The sequence below is a fragment of the Oryctolagus cuniculus genome, chromosome 7, assembly GCF_964237555.1.
Source record: "Oryctolagus cuniculus chromosome 7, mOryCun1.1, whole genome shotgun sequence".
In the NCBI taxonomy this organism is placed as follows: Eukaryota; Metazoa; Chordata; class Mammalia; order Lagomorpha; family Leporidae; genus Oryctolagus; species Oryctolagus cuniculus.
Genome location: NC_091438.1, coordinates 37,178,705 through 37,192,338, shown reverse-complemented (window position 1 = coordinate 37,192,338; position 13,634 = coordinate 37,178,705). Strand labels below are relative to the sequence as shown.

General features: G+C 55.9%; 1 protein-coding gene and 1 non-coding gene across 4 annotated transcripts; one reads left to right on the top strand and one right to left on the bottom strand.

Moving 5' to 3' along the window:
• The first annotated feature begins 3,324 nt into the window (after positions 1-3,324).
• TRNAN-GUU (transfer RNA asparagine (anticodon GUU)) lies at positions 3,325-3,398 on the top strand. Its single transcript has one exon. It is a non-coding gene; the product is annotated as a tRNA-Asn (tRNA).
• A 1,972-nt stretch (positions 3,399-5,370) lies between these two features.
• LOC100337909 (low affinity immunoglobulin gamma Fc region receptor III-A-like) lies at positions 5,371-12,251 on the bottom strand. Of its 3 annotated transcripts, none has more exons than XM_002715247.5 (5): positions 12,147-12,251; positions 11,523-11,543; positions 10,917-11,174; positions 7,442-7,696; positions 5,371-6,148 (listed from the first exon to the last, which is right to left on the bottom strand). In XM_002715247.5, the coding sequence occupies exons 1-5, from the start codon at positions 12,184-12,186 to the stop codon at positions 5,961-5,963; spliced, it is 762 nt and encodes a 253-aa protein (XP_002715293.1). In that variant the 5' UTR covers positions 12,187-12,251; the 3' UTR covers positions 5,371-5,960. The 3 variants fall into 3 exon arrangements, with proteins under 3 accessions (XP_002715293.1, XP_008262395.1, XP_008262397.1); XM_008264173.4 differs by having other exon boundaries at positions 10,917-11,171; positions 12,147-12,249; XM_008264175.4 differs by lacking the exon at positions 11,523-11,543 and having other exon boundaries at positions 12,147-12,229.
• Between the last annotated feature and the right edge of the window lie 1,383 nt (positions 12,252-13,634).

Here is a 13,634-nt window from a genome sequence, read left to right as displayed (position 1 = left end):
GCAGTATACTCATATTTGTGGTCTACCACTATCTCATTCTCTAAAAATTTTTGTCTCCTCATTCCCTAATGGTTCCATGTTGGGATGGGGCAGGAAGGTTATTTCTTTAAATTGGGTTTGTTTTTTTTTTTTTTTTTTTTTTTTTTTCTGTTTAGGATCATGGTGGGTGGGCATGACTTAGGTTTCACCAATCACATGTACTCGAATGAGATTTGGAGTTGGAGCTGAGTTCTTTGGGAGAGAGGCAAGGCCCCATTTTTGCTGGGGACCACATTCCTCCAATTCTCAATTAACTCATAGTCATTAGGTGACTTATATTCTTAGTCAGTAGACATTTTTTCCTAAGGTAGTGTTTATGATGCTGAATCCTTTGTCCTCTGTTGAACTAAGAACAACTATATTCACAGATTTTCCAGCCTTTAAAATATTGTCTGAAGGTTTCATATATTTGCCATCTCTTTTATACAGAAGTTAATTAGTGGATTGAATATATAACTAGGTTAGCACCACCCATTCAGGCTGGATGAAGCAACAGAGCGTAGTGGTTACAAGCTGTGAACTCTGCTGTGCTACCCATGTTCCAAGCATGGCTCTCTTTGTCTCAACTTCCTGACCTGCAAAGCAGGTAATATAATCATGACAATTATATTTCTCAAAAGGTGTGATGTGTGTTTAGAATGGAGCCTGGCAGTGAGCAAGTATTGTTTATCCTTTCTATTACTAAATGAATGTTGTTAAGACCTGAGGTGACAGGATATCTGGACTTTAAAAAAGTCTTATCCCAGTGCCCGCACTGTAACACAAAGGGTTAAACTGCCACCTGCAGCGCCAGCATCCCATTTGGCTGCTGGTTCAAGTCCTGGCTGTTCCATTTCCAGTCCAGCTCCCTGTTAATGTGCCTGGGAAAGCAGCAGAAAATGGCCCGGATGCTCAGGTCTCTGCACCCACGTGGGAAACCTGGAAGTGGCTCCTGGCTTTGGCTTGGCTCAGCCTTGGCTGTTGTAGCCATTTGGGGAGTGAAGCAGCAGATGGAAGATTCTCTCTCTCTCTCTCCCTCCCTCCCTCCCACTCTCTGCCTATAACTCTGCTTTTCAAATAAATAAATAAATAAAAAATATTTTTAAAAAAGTCTCACTCACACGTCAGCCATTCTTTAGATGCAAACCTCCCTTTTGCTCCCAATGGCCCCCTAGCCTCTGTCCTGTCCCAGAAGGACCAGCAGTGACAGCAGAGGCCACAGTACCTGGCCAATGCCTTCAGTGTGGCCTGCCTGCTTTCCCTATAATTGCTAACTTTTAGTCCTGAGGTCCCACAGAGGCTGCAGTTTGCATACAAGCAGCCACAAACAGGGGTGACTGCAGGGTAATACTGACTCTTAGTAGGCCCCACAGTCTTCAGAGGCCAGGCTGACACTGGACACCCACTAACGGACCAGAGTTTAGACTGCCCTGTCCTGGAGACCTATGTCCAGGGCCTTCAGAATGGGTTGCATTGAGTGGCTTTCCCAGAAATGGCCGCCTAAAATTTCCTGTGGCCAGCAGAGGTGTGGGGGCTGGCTTTTGGGGGTGCAAGGGAGAGCTAAAGGAGGAACCCCAAAGGTGATTCTTTTCTTGAGGGGTTTAATAGGCATGGCACAGACCAATCAGAATAGGCACTGGCTATACATGTCTTCCATTTCTCTGCTTGACTTGTCCAGTGTGGCAAGAAATCCAAGGCACCCTCTCACTGTGGTCACCAGGGTGCATTTTGGTTTTTGCCTAACAATTTCTGCTTTGACATTTTAATGAGATTTTATTGGATATAGACATTCAGAATTATTATATGTTCATCCTAAGTTTCATGTTTATTATTATATGGTGGTCATCTTCATCCCTGTCTGATAGTTTTTAGCCATACCCCCCCCCTTTTTTAGAATATTTCAGTTGCATCTTTTCCCATTCTTTTCCATGTGATCTTTCTGACTCTTTATATCTTAATATCACTCTGCTAAGCAGAATAAAACTGATTACAATTAGCTTCAACTTTTAACCGGTGTGGTTTAGATTTATTTCTCTACCCCATTTTGTGCTTTCTTTTGGCCTGCATTTGTCTTTTGCTCTTTCTAAATGCTGCTTAATATCTCTTTTCCCTTCCTTCTTTTAGATTGCTTTTATGTACACGTGAAGTGAAGCATAGAAAATGTCTGTCTTTAGAATAATCTGGAAAGTAATAACGTCCTATTTCTGTGTCTAATCTGACAAAGGAGGTCAAGCTCAAGTTGGACTTCACACATGAGCAAAATCCCTCCCTCCTGTTTTGGCAGCTTCCTGTTTTAAGAAATTACTGAAACAACTACAGCTACAACAAGCATCATCTATCCTAATATTGTAAAAGAAAGGATTTTTTTGTTTCACACAGAAGTTCTCAGGATAAAATTCCATATTTCAGTTTAAAAGCCATTAGCAAGCATATGCCAGGGCTTCAACATGTTCCTAATTGGAATTCTCTTTTATTTCCATCTGTACACGAGTTTTTTTGTGGCTCCCTCGTGTGCGTGTACACATGTGTATGAATCACTGCACCTGCATACCCATGTCTGATGCATCCTCACTTCCCTGAGGATCACTGCAAACTTTGACCCGCACCTGCGCTGGAGCCCACTGCGCAGGGGGTGGAGACAGAGAGGAAGGAGGCTGTGCGTGGGCCCTGGGACTTGGGCAATGTGGAGAGTGGCTGTTGGGCCCAGCTCTGAGGAAGATCCCTTAGTTGAGGAGGGAGGAACTAGAGGGGGAGGGGTCTCTGCCGTCAGACACTGGGACCTGGATATGTGACTACCAGGGTCCTTAAGTTACAGGCATTTGCGTTCTGTCCAGGAGGCTAAGACCCCACAGCTGCGCTGTTCTTGACTTAGATACGTTTGCCAGACAAAACTGGACCCACGATAGTACATTTTTGATTTTCTCTCAAATAAGCTAATTAACACGCACGAACACATGCACACATGAATCATGTAGATCAGCCAAAAGGCTTAGTGGCGTTCATCTTCAAACAGCGAAAGCAGCTGAGCGCCTGGACCCCGGAGCCCGTCAGTTTCGGATTCCCGGAGTTGCTTCGTTTGTTCGTCGTCTGCTGCTCCCCCTTCCTCGGCCTCTCCTGGGTAGAAGCCGGCTGCCGGCGCAGAGCTAAGCGGACGGTGACGCCGACAAAAGCCCTGAGTCACTCGGGTTAGCAGCCGCGCCCCCGCGGGCTCCGCGGCGCTCGCAGAGCCCAGGACTCGCAGACGAAAGCAGCGCCGTCAATTGCGTTTTCGGTGAACTGACTTGGCGGCAGCAACGGCCCCCGCCTGTCTCTGTGGCGCAATCGGTTAGCGCGTTCGGCTGTTAACCGAAAGGTTGGTGGTTCGAGCCCACCCAGGGACGTGCCCACCTCTTTTATGAGCCCTTCGCTGGTGGCGGGGCCCGGCCGCTCTGTGACTTGTGACTTCTGACCTCTGCCCGTGCGCTTGCCGGGACCTCGGCCGGCCGGCCCTCAGGTTCCCAATTACTGTTTTGATTCGCATCAGTGCGCCTTCCAGCCGGCTGCAGGACCATGAAGGCAGGAAAGGGAGGGCGGCGCCGCTACCAGGAAGTTGAAAAGCTCTGGCCCGCCTTTGCCCTGCAGCTCTCACCTGAGCACGAGTTGGCGAGCCCGGGATTACCCCGCGGCGCCCCGCTGCCTGCACCCCCCGGAGTCGGCGCCTGGATGTCGGGGGACCGCGCTCCTTCGTCCCCACCCTCGCTTCCCCCGGGGCCGCCGCACTTGCTGGGGCCGCCGCACTTGCTGCGCCCGCCTCCCCGCCTCCCTGGCTCCAGCTCTCCTCCGCGTCCGCCCTCCTAGCTGCGGCCAGAGAGGCCTGGGAGACAAACCTCAGGTCTTCAAGCTCCCTCCGCGGCTCGCGGGGCCCCACATGATTTCCTCGGCGCCGAGGCGGTGCCCCTCTTGATGGGCCCCGGGACTGTCTCCCGTCCCTCCCTGGCCCTGCGATCCCTACAGAACCAAACCGCTGGTTTCTGCCCGGGCTCGGGCTTTAAATCCTGGCCCAGGGACCCTTGGCCTTTCTCCACTTTTTGGCCTAGCCAACTGCTCTGCATCCTTCGCCACCAGACCGAAGCTCCAGCCGCTGCCCTGCGCCCCCTCTGTGGCCCTGTCTTTCCCGCTAGAAGTTAAGCTGCTGCACGGAATGGCGCCTGCGCCCATCTGGTCTCTTCAGCGCTTAGACTAACACGTGTGAGCTGAGTGCCCGTGGTTTCCGAACGCCCCTGTGTGGCCCTCAATCTCACCGAATAGTCGCAGATCGCCCCGAATTGCTTTGCTTTATAGCGCACCACGCAGGCAGTCAGGCTGTGGCTCTGCCAGGGCCCAGGCCTCCACCTCCTGCCTGGCCGCGGCTTCCCCCTCCCGCCCCAGTGCTCCGAGCCCCTCGGATGCCCACCCGCGCCGCCGGCTACACCCCCCGCAGCACCCCCTGGGCAGCTGTGGAAAGGGTGCTGGCGGATCCACGCCCCCCGTGGGGCAATGGCTGCTGCGGGAAGAGGGCTTCTCATCAACCCTAGCCAAGCTCTGATGGCATTTTGATCAAGAACTGAAAGCGAGAGAGGACTGCTCGTGCTTTGTTCCCACGGCTTTTTCCTTCTCGGTGAGAGCAGCAGGCAAGACCCTGCAAAGAGCTTCATGGAATCACCCAGTGCTCTGTTTGCGACTTCGGAAACAGCGGGGCTGAGCTCAAGCTCTCTTCCGTGGGCAACGACGGCCTCTCCACCCCAGCCGCCACCCCCATGGGAGCTGGCTGCCGAGGGACGTGGTGCCGTCACTTAACTCCGGGGAGCTCAGTACCTTTGCTGTTGGTGGTCGAACCTTGGTGCCATCAGTGCCATGAACCAAGCTGCACCTGATTTCCACACCGAAGCAGGAAAGCTGGTTTCGTTGTCCTTGCCTGTCCTCGCTGTAATCTCCCCCCAAAAGTGTCTTCAGCCCGAGCCTGCTCCTCCCCGGCACTCCTGGGTGCCTCTCCCGGGCCCTGCTTTCTCGGTCCAGACACCGAGAAGTCTCTGTCCACTTGGGTCAACGCGGGGCAGCGAGCTGCTGTGCTCTTCTCCATCCCCCACCCCACCCCCAGTCCCCTGTCCCCACCCAGGCCCCTGTTCTCCTCAGAGAAGTCTGCCTGCCTGGGACCACCCTGCTCCTTCTCAGCCTTCTGCTGCCTGGCCGAGGTCCCCTGCTGCTCCCACGCTCTGTCTGCAGGGAGTCTGGGGGTCTCTGACCAGCAACCAGCAACAGCTGTGCTTTGGGCTCCACTGCAACCATTCCTTCACTGATTTACTTACCCATGTTTGTAGGAGCAACGTCTATGCATTTTTTTAAAAGATTTTATTTATTATTTATGTGAGAGGTAGAGTTATAGACAATGAGAGAAAAAGGTCTTCCATCCACTGGCTCACTCCCCAAATGGCCATAATGGCCAGAGCTGAGCTGATCCAGAGCCAGGAGCCAGGAGCTGGGACTCCCACACAGGTGCAGGGGCCCAAGCATTTCATCCATCTTCCACTGCATTCCCAGGCCATAGCAGAGAGCTGGGTCAGAAGAGGAGCAGCTGGGACTAGAACGTGCGGCCATACAGGATGACTGTGTGCAATGGTTTAACCTACTGAGCCACAGGGCCAGCACCGACTTCTGCACATTTAAAGGGTCACCATCCAGAGCTGATTTGCTGCAAGGGAGTGGTTGGGCTGGACAGAGGGTTTGTGAATCTCTGAGATTTGGGTCCCCCGGGCATCACTGTTGGCACTTGGAGATCACAGGCCTCTTCCTTCCACTGGGGAGGGCCCTGCGGGCTTCTTCCTGCCGGCAGAGATGCCGGGTGGGGATGAGGGCATGGCAAACTCAGGGGGACATTCGGAGCTCTGATGCTGCCACCGCCCTTTCATTTCCCCCAGGGTCAGGGGTCACTTGTCCTGAGAGCCCAGGCTCCACCCCAGTGTGTGCTCCTTCCTGGCCCTCTGTGAGCTCCGGAGGTCTCTCTGCACGGAGAAGTACAGCCCCGTGTCTGCTGCAAGCAGGAGTCCCATCACCAGGCAGAAGGCGATCTGGTGCCAGGGGAGAACGGAGGACGAGATGACTGGATTTGCTGGACCTGGGAGGAGGTACAGAGAGATGAGAACAATGACAGTCGTTCAGGCAGACATGTGGAGTCATCAGTGAGGTCACCAGGGGCCATCATCCTTACACCTGACAATAGACAGGCCCTAGGGAGTGGGGGGTCTTCCTTACACCTGCCAAGAGACAGGCTCTAGGGAGTGGGGGGTCTTCCTTACACCTGCCAAGAGACAGGCCCTAGGGAGTGGGGGGATCTTCCTTACACCTGCCAAGAGACAGGCTCTAGGGAGTGGGGGAGGGTATCTCCCTCACACCTGCCAAGAGACAGGCCCTAGGGAGTGGGGGGTCTTCCTCACACCTGCCAAGAGACAGGCCCTAGGGAGTGGGGGGGGGGATGTCTGGGGGAAGTCTGTGCTTCCTCCTACTGACTCCTGCTTAGTGCTCCCCGAGCGGGCGCAGTCACCAAACCCTGGGCCACAGCTCTGCTTGCCAGGTGGGGAGGTGACAGGAGTGTTCAGCAGGTCAGGCTGGAGCTGGCTTTTGTGTGACAGTTGGGAAGTTGTCAAATAACTGTGTCGTCTGTAAAATGGGATGTGTCTCCCGAGGGACTCTGTCGTAGGCTTCTGGAGCCTGTCCAATTCCTACATGTTTCCTGGTGGCTAAACACACAGGCACTGGAGCTCTTGGTATGGCCTTAGAGACACCTTTCTTTCTTTATTATTGGTTTATTGACTGCGTCTCTGTTGCATCCCTGTAAGTGGAGTCAGCATTAGCAACCCCACGACGTCGCACAGGCCCGCCGTGCTGGTCATGAGGTGCAGCTGGCATCACTGTGCAGAGCGAAAGGTGCCCAGCGCAGGCCGACTTGCCCCGCTCCAGGAGAGGCCCAGAAGGCTCAGGCAGATGAGGGGGCCCACCCTTGGGCCCATGGTGAGTCAGGGGCAGGGTGGAGCCAGACTCTGTCTGCGAGGGGATGAGGGGCTCCTGCCAGGGTGCATCTTGGCTGGGCCTTGAGGAGGGCACGGAGGGATGGGCCAGCAGGATAGGGACCCAGCATGGCTTGTGGCAAGAACATGTGTGCTTATAGGGGAGGAGCTGTGGCTTCTGCTCCTCTGTCCCACTGCAGAGTCGATGACACGTCTAAGCGATGCGAGAGGAACAGGCTGACGCACAGTGGCCAAGCCTCCCCGCCCTCAGGCACTTCGGCCTCCCTGGCGGTCTCAGGGTCTCAGGAGGAACCCACACTGAGAAGTCTGCCTTCCCGGGGGTGGGGGAGGGCAGTGCCGGCTCCACACACGGGCCCGGCTCGCTAGGGCTGAGCGGTCCTCACCTTGAACAGTGATGGTCACAGTCTCCGAGGACATGTTGTGGTGCCCGATGAGGCCCCTGCAGAAGTAGGAGCCACTGTGGTTGCGCGTGGCTTCTGGAATGTGGAGGTCGGAATTTTGATGGAAATACCTCAGGCCTCTGCCATTCTGGAGATAGGTGACCTTGTGCAGCTTATTGTTCTTCCAGCTGTGGCACCTCAGCTGAATGGGCTCCCCTTCCTGGAACACCCACCGCGGGGCCTGGAGCACCAGCCAGCCTGAAACCACAGACACCCGCTTGCCTCAGCTCTCCACGGCGAGCTCCTGTGAAGGGGACACGGACCGCCGGACCCCAGGGCCACGCTCAGCTGGCTCCCTTTGGGGAAAAGCTGGCCGGGCCCCAGCGCGCACGTCCCACCAAGGCCTTCCATCTAACGGGGAAGAGGACACACAGCCACGTGGTCAGAATGTGAGGAGAGCGCAGAGGGCTGAGCGCTGAGGTGGCTGAGAAGCGAGGCCGGGGTCTCCCTCTGCAGGCTGCCTACGCGCTGGACCCGGACCCGCAATGGCAGGGACCGGGAACTACAGCAGGTCCTGGATCAGACAGTGAACGCTGCCCGTGCAAGTGCCGATTTGCCCCTTAGAGAAGAGGTGGGTTTTAGAAGGAAGAGGCAGTTGTAGAGCTATTGAAAGACTGCTGAGCAGGCAGGGGTAAGGTGGCTGGGTGGCGGCTGCAGGACCCTGGAGGAGGTGCTGTATTACCATGGGGGGGCGGGGCTGGGGTGCCCGCGATAATCGCGGTGTCTGAAGCATCCAGGCCCCAGCGAGGGCCTCTTATCTCTGAGCACAGCCTTCAGAGGAGAGAATCCTTACGTCCCCAGGCCAGCTGTTCCCCCACCGTCCAAGTAGTCGGACTCAGAACCTGAAGTCATGGTCAAGAGGGGCCCGGAAATGTAAGATGATGTGGCACCTGAACACAGTGACACGAGAACGCATTCCCGAGACAATGTTCAGTGAAAATGGTAGAATATAAAGAATATTCATAAAGGAGGCCAGCACTGTGGCCTAACAGATTAGGTCACCACCTGTACAGTCTCTCATATGGGTGCCAGTTCAAGTCCCAGCTGCTCCACCTCCAATCCTGCTCCCTGCTCATGCACCCGGGAAAGCAGCGGAAGTCCTTGGGCCCCTGCAGTAACTTGGGAGACTGGAAGAAACTCTTGACTGCTGGTTTTACCTGTTGAGGCCATTTGAGAGGCAAACTGGTAGATGGGAGAGCTCCCTCTCTGTACCTCTGCCTTTCAAACAGATATTTTTAATCAAGTCCATTTCCTTCCATATATATATGTATGTGTATATATATATATATATATGTAATTTTATTTATTTGAAAGGCAGAGTTACATAGAGACAGGGAGCAACAAAGAGAGAAATCTGCAATCTTCTGGTTCAGTTCCCAAATGGCCACTACAGTTGGGGCTGGGTCAGGTGGAAGCCAGGAGCCTGGAACTCTATCTAGGCCTCCCCTGTGGGTGGCAGGGCCTCAAGTACTTGGACCGTACTCTGCTGCTTTCTCAGGCACATTAACAGAGAGCTGGGTTGGAAGCTGAGCAGCTGGGACTTGAACCAGCACCAATATGGGATGTTGCCACTGCAGGCCCCTATTTTCATATATATTTTTATGTTGAACCCAAATGACTTTTATAATAAGGAAGGACCAACTAAAATTTACTATAATTTAGAAAGTCTTCTGCCTCACGCTAAACCAAACTGGTAGAAATGTTTTGATGAAGACTCTCTAGCAGGAAGATTTACTGAACAGAAGGTAATCTGTATTACTTACTAAATACAGCATTTTTTGCAGGCATTGTGGCATAATGGGCTAAGCTGCCATTTGGGACACGTGCGGCCTGTATCAGAGGGCCCAGAAGCGACTGCTGAATCTACTGCAGATGCAGTTCCTGCTCATGCCTGCCCTGGGAGGCAGAAGATGATGGCCCAAACAGGTGGGAGGCCCATCTCTGGATCCTTGCTTGCGTCAGGCCTAGCCCAAGTTGCTGCAGGCATTTGGGGAATGAACCAACGGGTCTAACTCTCTATGTCTCTCTCTATGCCTGCATCTGTCTTCTGTCTGTCTCTCTCTGTCACTCTTCCTTTCAAATAAATATTTTATTTAAAAAGATACAGCATTACCAAGAAAGGCCACGGCTGTATATATCTCTGACATTTCCAGAGGAGAGAGGCTAGGCTATGGCTGAAGGGTAGTCTGGTGGTCTTTGGGGGCCACACCTGTTCCAGTCAGTCTGATCATGGACTCAGTGAATGTCCACGCGTACACTCGGCCAGCGACTTTCTATTGAGCACTCACAACGTGCAGGCAGTGTGCACACTGGGTGGCCCACATGACTGAGACACGTGGTCCCCACCCTCACGGAATCCACAGTCTTGCAGAGAAACTCACTTCTCAGAAGTCATCAGAGTGCACTGTGGTAAGTGACAGCAGGCCGAGGACAGCGGCTGCAGCCCCGCGAGAGTGCAGCAAAGCCACTGCACCTGAGCCAGCGCAGAAAGCTTCTCAGAGGGAGACACCAAGAACTGAGTCCTCTGGGGTGACCAGGAGGTCGCCTGGTGACCGTCATGCTCACGGCCAAGGCTACTGCAGCCTGTGGGCTGACGTCTATAGCCAGGATCTAGAGCGAGTTCAAGGCCCAGGAATCCTAGGCTTGATTTCTCTATTGCTGCCTCTTGACAATTTCCCATTTTATTTGGACTTAGGTGGCCACTGACTTCCTTCCTGGAGCTCTGGGGAGTGAGGGCCGTGTCTGCTGGGCGGTCAGAGACAAAGGAGCCACACACCCCAGCTGCATGAGCCCAGTTCACGGAACCTCGGCTACAAATCTGCCTCTGTCTACTGCACCTGCCTTCCCTCCGGGCTTGCTCCACTCACACATGTTGCACAAATGAGGCAGCCATGGAAGGGGAGCCAGGCTTGCAAGCTGATACCAGGGAAGACCCTGCCTCCAAATATTTCCCCTCCACGCACCTGATGCCTGGATGCTGCTAGGAGCACACAGACTCCCACTCCATGCTTAATGGTAGCCGTGCACTGAGAGTGGGGAGACATGGCCAGCTTTATCTGCAGGGCACGTCTGAGTGTGGCATGACGGGCAGGGAGGGGCGAGACGTCACCAGGGGATTCGGGGTGGTTTGGGAGGTGGCTTAGGGATCTGTGTGTCGCAGCCCCAGCATCAGTGCCGTGCCCTGACTTCCGGTGGCACCTTGCCCTGTGTGCACGCTGTGTGGACGGGACTCCTGCAGGGGCGAAGGCCCCAGACCTGTCTGTGGACATCTGCGAAGGCCTGTGGACGGCTAGAATGGCTGCTCTGTCTGCAATGCCCTCGTCTTGCTCTGGTTCCATCAGCTCCTGACTCCCCTGCGTTTCAGGGCTGCTCGCCTCCCCTGTCAGCAGTGCAGTCCCTCTTCCCTGCGCAGACTCACCGAGATGGACATGCAGCTGCACCGGGTCGCTGAGCGAGGACAGGCCCGTCTGGCACCTGTACTCGCCCCCATCTTCAGCCCTGGCAGCTGTGATGGTGTAGGCGGGGGCCTGGCTGGAGAGGAGGCTCCCGTTGTGCAGCCACTGTGTGGTGTTGTCCCCAGCAGGGTGAAGCCCCTGGCACTTGAGAGTCACATGGTCATCCTTGAGCACGCTGGCCCACGGAGGGTCCAGGAGCACCAGCGCCTTGGGGACATCTGCTGCAGAGGTGGGAGAACACGGGGTGAGGGCGCGGGGCTGGCGGGGCCCGGCTGGCCCTGCCCCGGGAGAAGCCCAAGGAGCCTGTTGCACAACCACCGTGGGCAGCTCAGCCAGAGCCACTGACTCAGCCTGTGAGCGTCTTGGCCTGGAGCCCCACTTTGGGGCTGTCCTGTCTCTTGAGGAAAACTGGCCAGACGAGCCCGGGGACGAGGCCCACCATGTTGGGGGAACCGTCCCCGCCAGCCCCACCTCAGCCATTGCCCATGCGATGGTCATTTGCCAACAACCTGTGGCCACCAGCTCTCACGTGCCTCCCTTGATCAATCCCAGACATGAAGCAAACTCACCAGCCCGCGAGGAAGCTGAGACTGCAAGAGAGAAGAGCGCATGAGACCCTGAGCAGCGGCGGCCATCGGGGGCGGCGGGTGGGGACTGAACTGGGACCCCCGCTCACGCCTGCCCTGGGCGCCCAGAGAGCGCTCATGGACACTTGTGCTGCTGCCTGCCCCTGGGCACCGACCTGCACCAGGACCCTTGCGCCCTGCCTACTCCTCGCTCCCTGAGCAAACTCCCAGATTCAGGACACAGACGGATCCCTGATCAATCACAGACACAACCTCAACCCCAGCCCCTGGGAAGGCTGGAAACGAAAACTCACGGAGGGGCCCCGGAAGGCCAGCCCTCAGCCCCCCTTGGCCACACTCTTCAGTGCCCGCAGGGGAAACTGAGGCCTGAGGGAGGTGAGTGGCCTCACACTCACCCTGCACCCCCTGATTATGCCCCAGTCAGAACCGGCTGGTTCCTCCTCTCTCATCCCCCAGGGGTCAGGTTCGTCCTGGAAGCTAAATGCGGTGGTAGACACGGTACAGGTCCCGTCCCTGGCTGGCGGTCCCACCTCGGTATGGAAAGGAGTCCATGCTGAACCCAGGACAGCTGGAGCTTCTCCCTCAGTCGGGGCAACCAAGACTTACCTAGAAGCAGCAGAGCCACTGGGGGCAGCGGCTGCCCCATGCTGATGCACTGTAGTGAGCCAGTCACACAGACAGCAGGGACTCACGGACCAGAAAAGAGGAAGGAAACAGCCCCTCCCCTCCCGCCAGTCCGCCACTCACCATGTTCCTTTTCCAGGAAGCCCATCTGATTCTGGACTCCAGATTCTGAGAAGCGAGCCTCTCTCAGGGCAGGAACAGGAAGAAAGAGCCCGGGGGAGCAGCCGGGGTGGATGCACCCCCTTGCTGCCCCGGGTGTCCAGCTGACCGTCTGGACACGTGGCACCTGGCAGAGCAGGTGCAATCAGGATGCTTGTGTCCCTCTGCTGGGTTTGGGGCACCCAGTGCCAAGAAGTGGGCAGCAAGAGCCTGGAGCTGAGATGCAGGCTGGGGCCCAGTGGGCCTTTCTCAGAATTTCTCACCCTCCTGCCTGGCCCAGAACCACCTCCACCCCAGCCAGGGCCGGCCTGCAGGCAGGAAGGAGGTGTTTAAATCTTCAGCCCACTGGCTGTGTCTCTTGCAAAAGATTCCTTTCCCAGGGTCTGTAATCCACAGGGGATTCCACCTGCTCTGTGTGACACTGAAGAAAGCTGGGCCTTGATAGAGAGAGAGAGAGCGAGAGAGAGCGAGCGCTGGACCAAAGGGGGCAAAGCCGCTGGTGCCAGGCTGAAAGGGGCACAGACAGGTGGGGCAGGGTGGGGAGGCGAGGGCAGCAGCTCTCACCTTTGCCTCGGTGGCCCCAGGGCTGTGCTGTGCCCCAGCGGCTCAGGTTAGCTCAGACCCCTCAGGGGCCCATGGGCCTCGACTGGTCTTTGGGCCTGGTGGCCAAGGGCTCCAGGGCTGCCAACCAGCAACGGTGCAGGAAGTGGGAAGCTTGTTGACCTCTCTCATCCCCTGATGCACCCACCCTCCCCCACCCTCCCCAGTCCAGGCCCCAGACCCCAATCCAGTGATTGTGCTTGGTGGAGCTACTCTCCCAGGAATTCCTGAGAGTCCGGGCAGGTGTCATTGTCTTGGAAAAGTCTAGGAGGAGAGGAGCAGACAGGTGTGGCCCTGATGCTTGGGCGTGGAGTGGAGGCAGGGACTGGCACAGGCGCAGCTGCCCGCTGCTTCCGACTCATGCCCTTCCCACCCCGAATCACAGAAGCTCTGCTTCTCGGGGTTGGTTGGTCCTGTTTCGTGCTTGCGTGGAGTTAATGCTCCTTCCCATCGCCATCCATCCACGCCACCCACCTGTTCTTGCAGCGACCCCTCCCCCACTGGGCCTTGGACAGTGGCCACCCTACTGCTTCTCAAGTGGTTCCTTTACATCTTGCAAAAATCCAGACCAGGGCCAGTATGTGGAAACTTTAAAAACAAGCTCTGACCAGGTTTATGTTTTAAAAGAAAGCGCACGGCGTACTTCTCAGGTGTGTTGAGTTGGGCTTCTAAGGGTGGGAGAATCCCTGGGCCAGTGACAGCCAGGTGAAC

Excerpts from the sequence above, each read along its gene's own strand:
- LOC100337909 (XM_002715247.5), bottom strand. The coding sequence starts at position 12,186 with ATGGGGCAGCCGCTGCCCCCAGTGGCTCTGCTGCTTCTAG. Across the intron at positions 11,175-11,522 it reads CTCAGCTTCCTCGCGGGCTG|CAGATGTCCCCAAGGCGCTG; the intron begins GTGAGTTTGCTT and ends CCACCTCTGCAG. Across the intron at positions 6,149-7,441 it reads TGTGACCATCACTGTTCAAG|GTCCAGCAAATCCAGTCATC; the intron begins GTGAGGACCGCT and ends ACCTCCTCCCAG.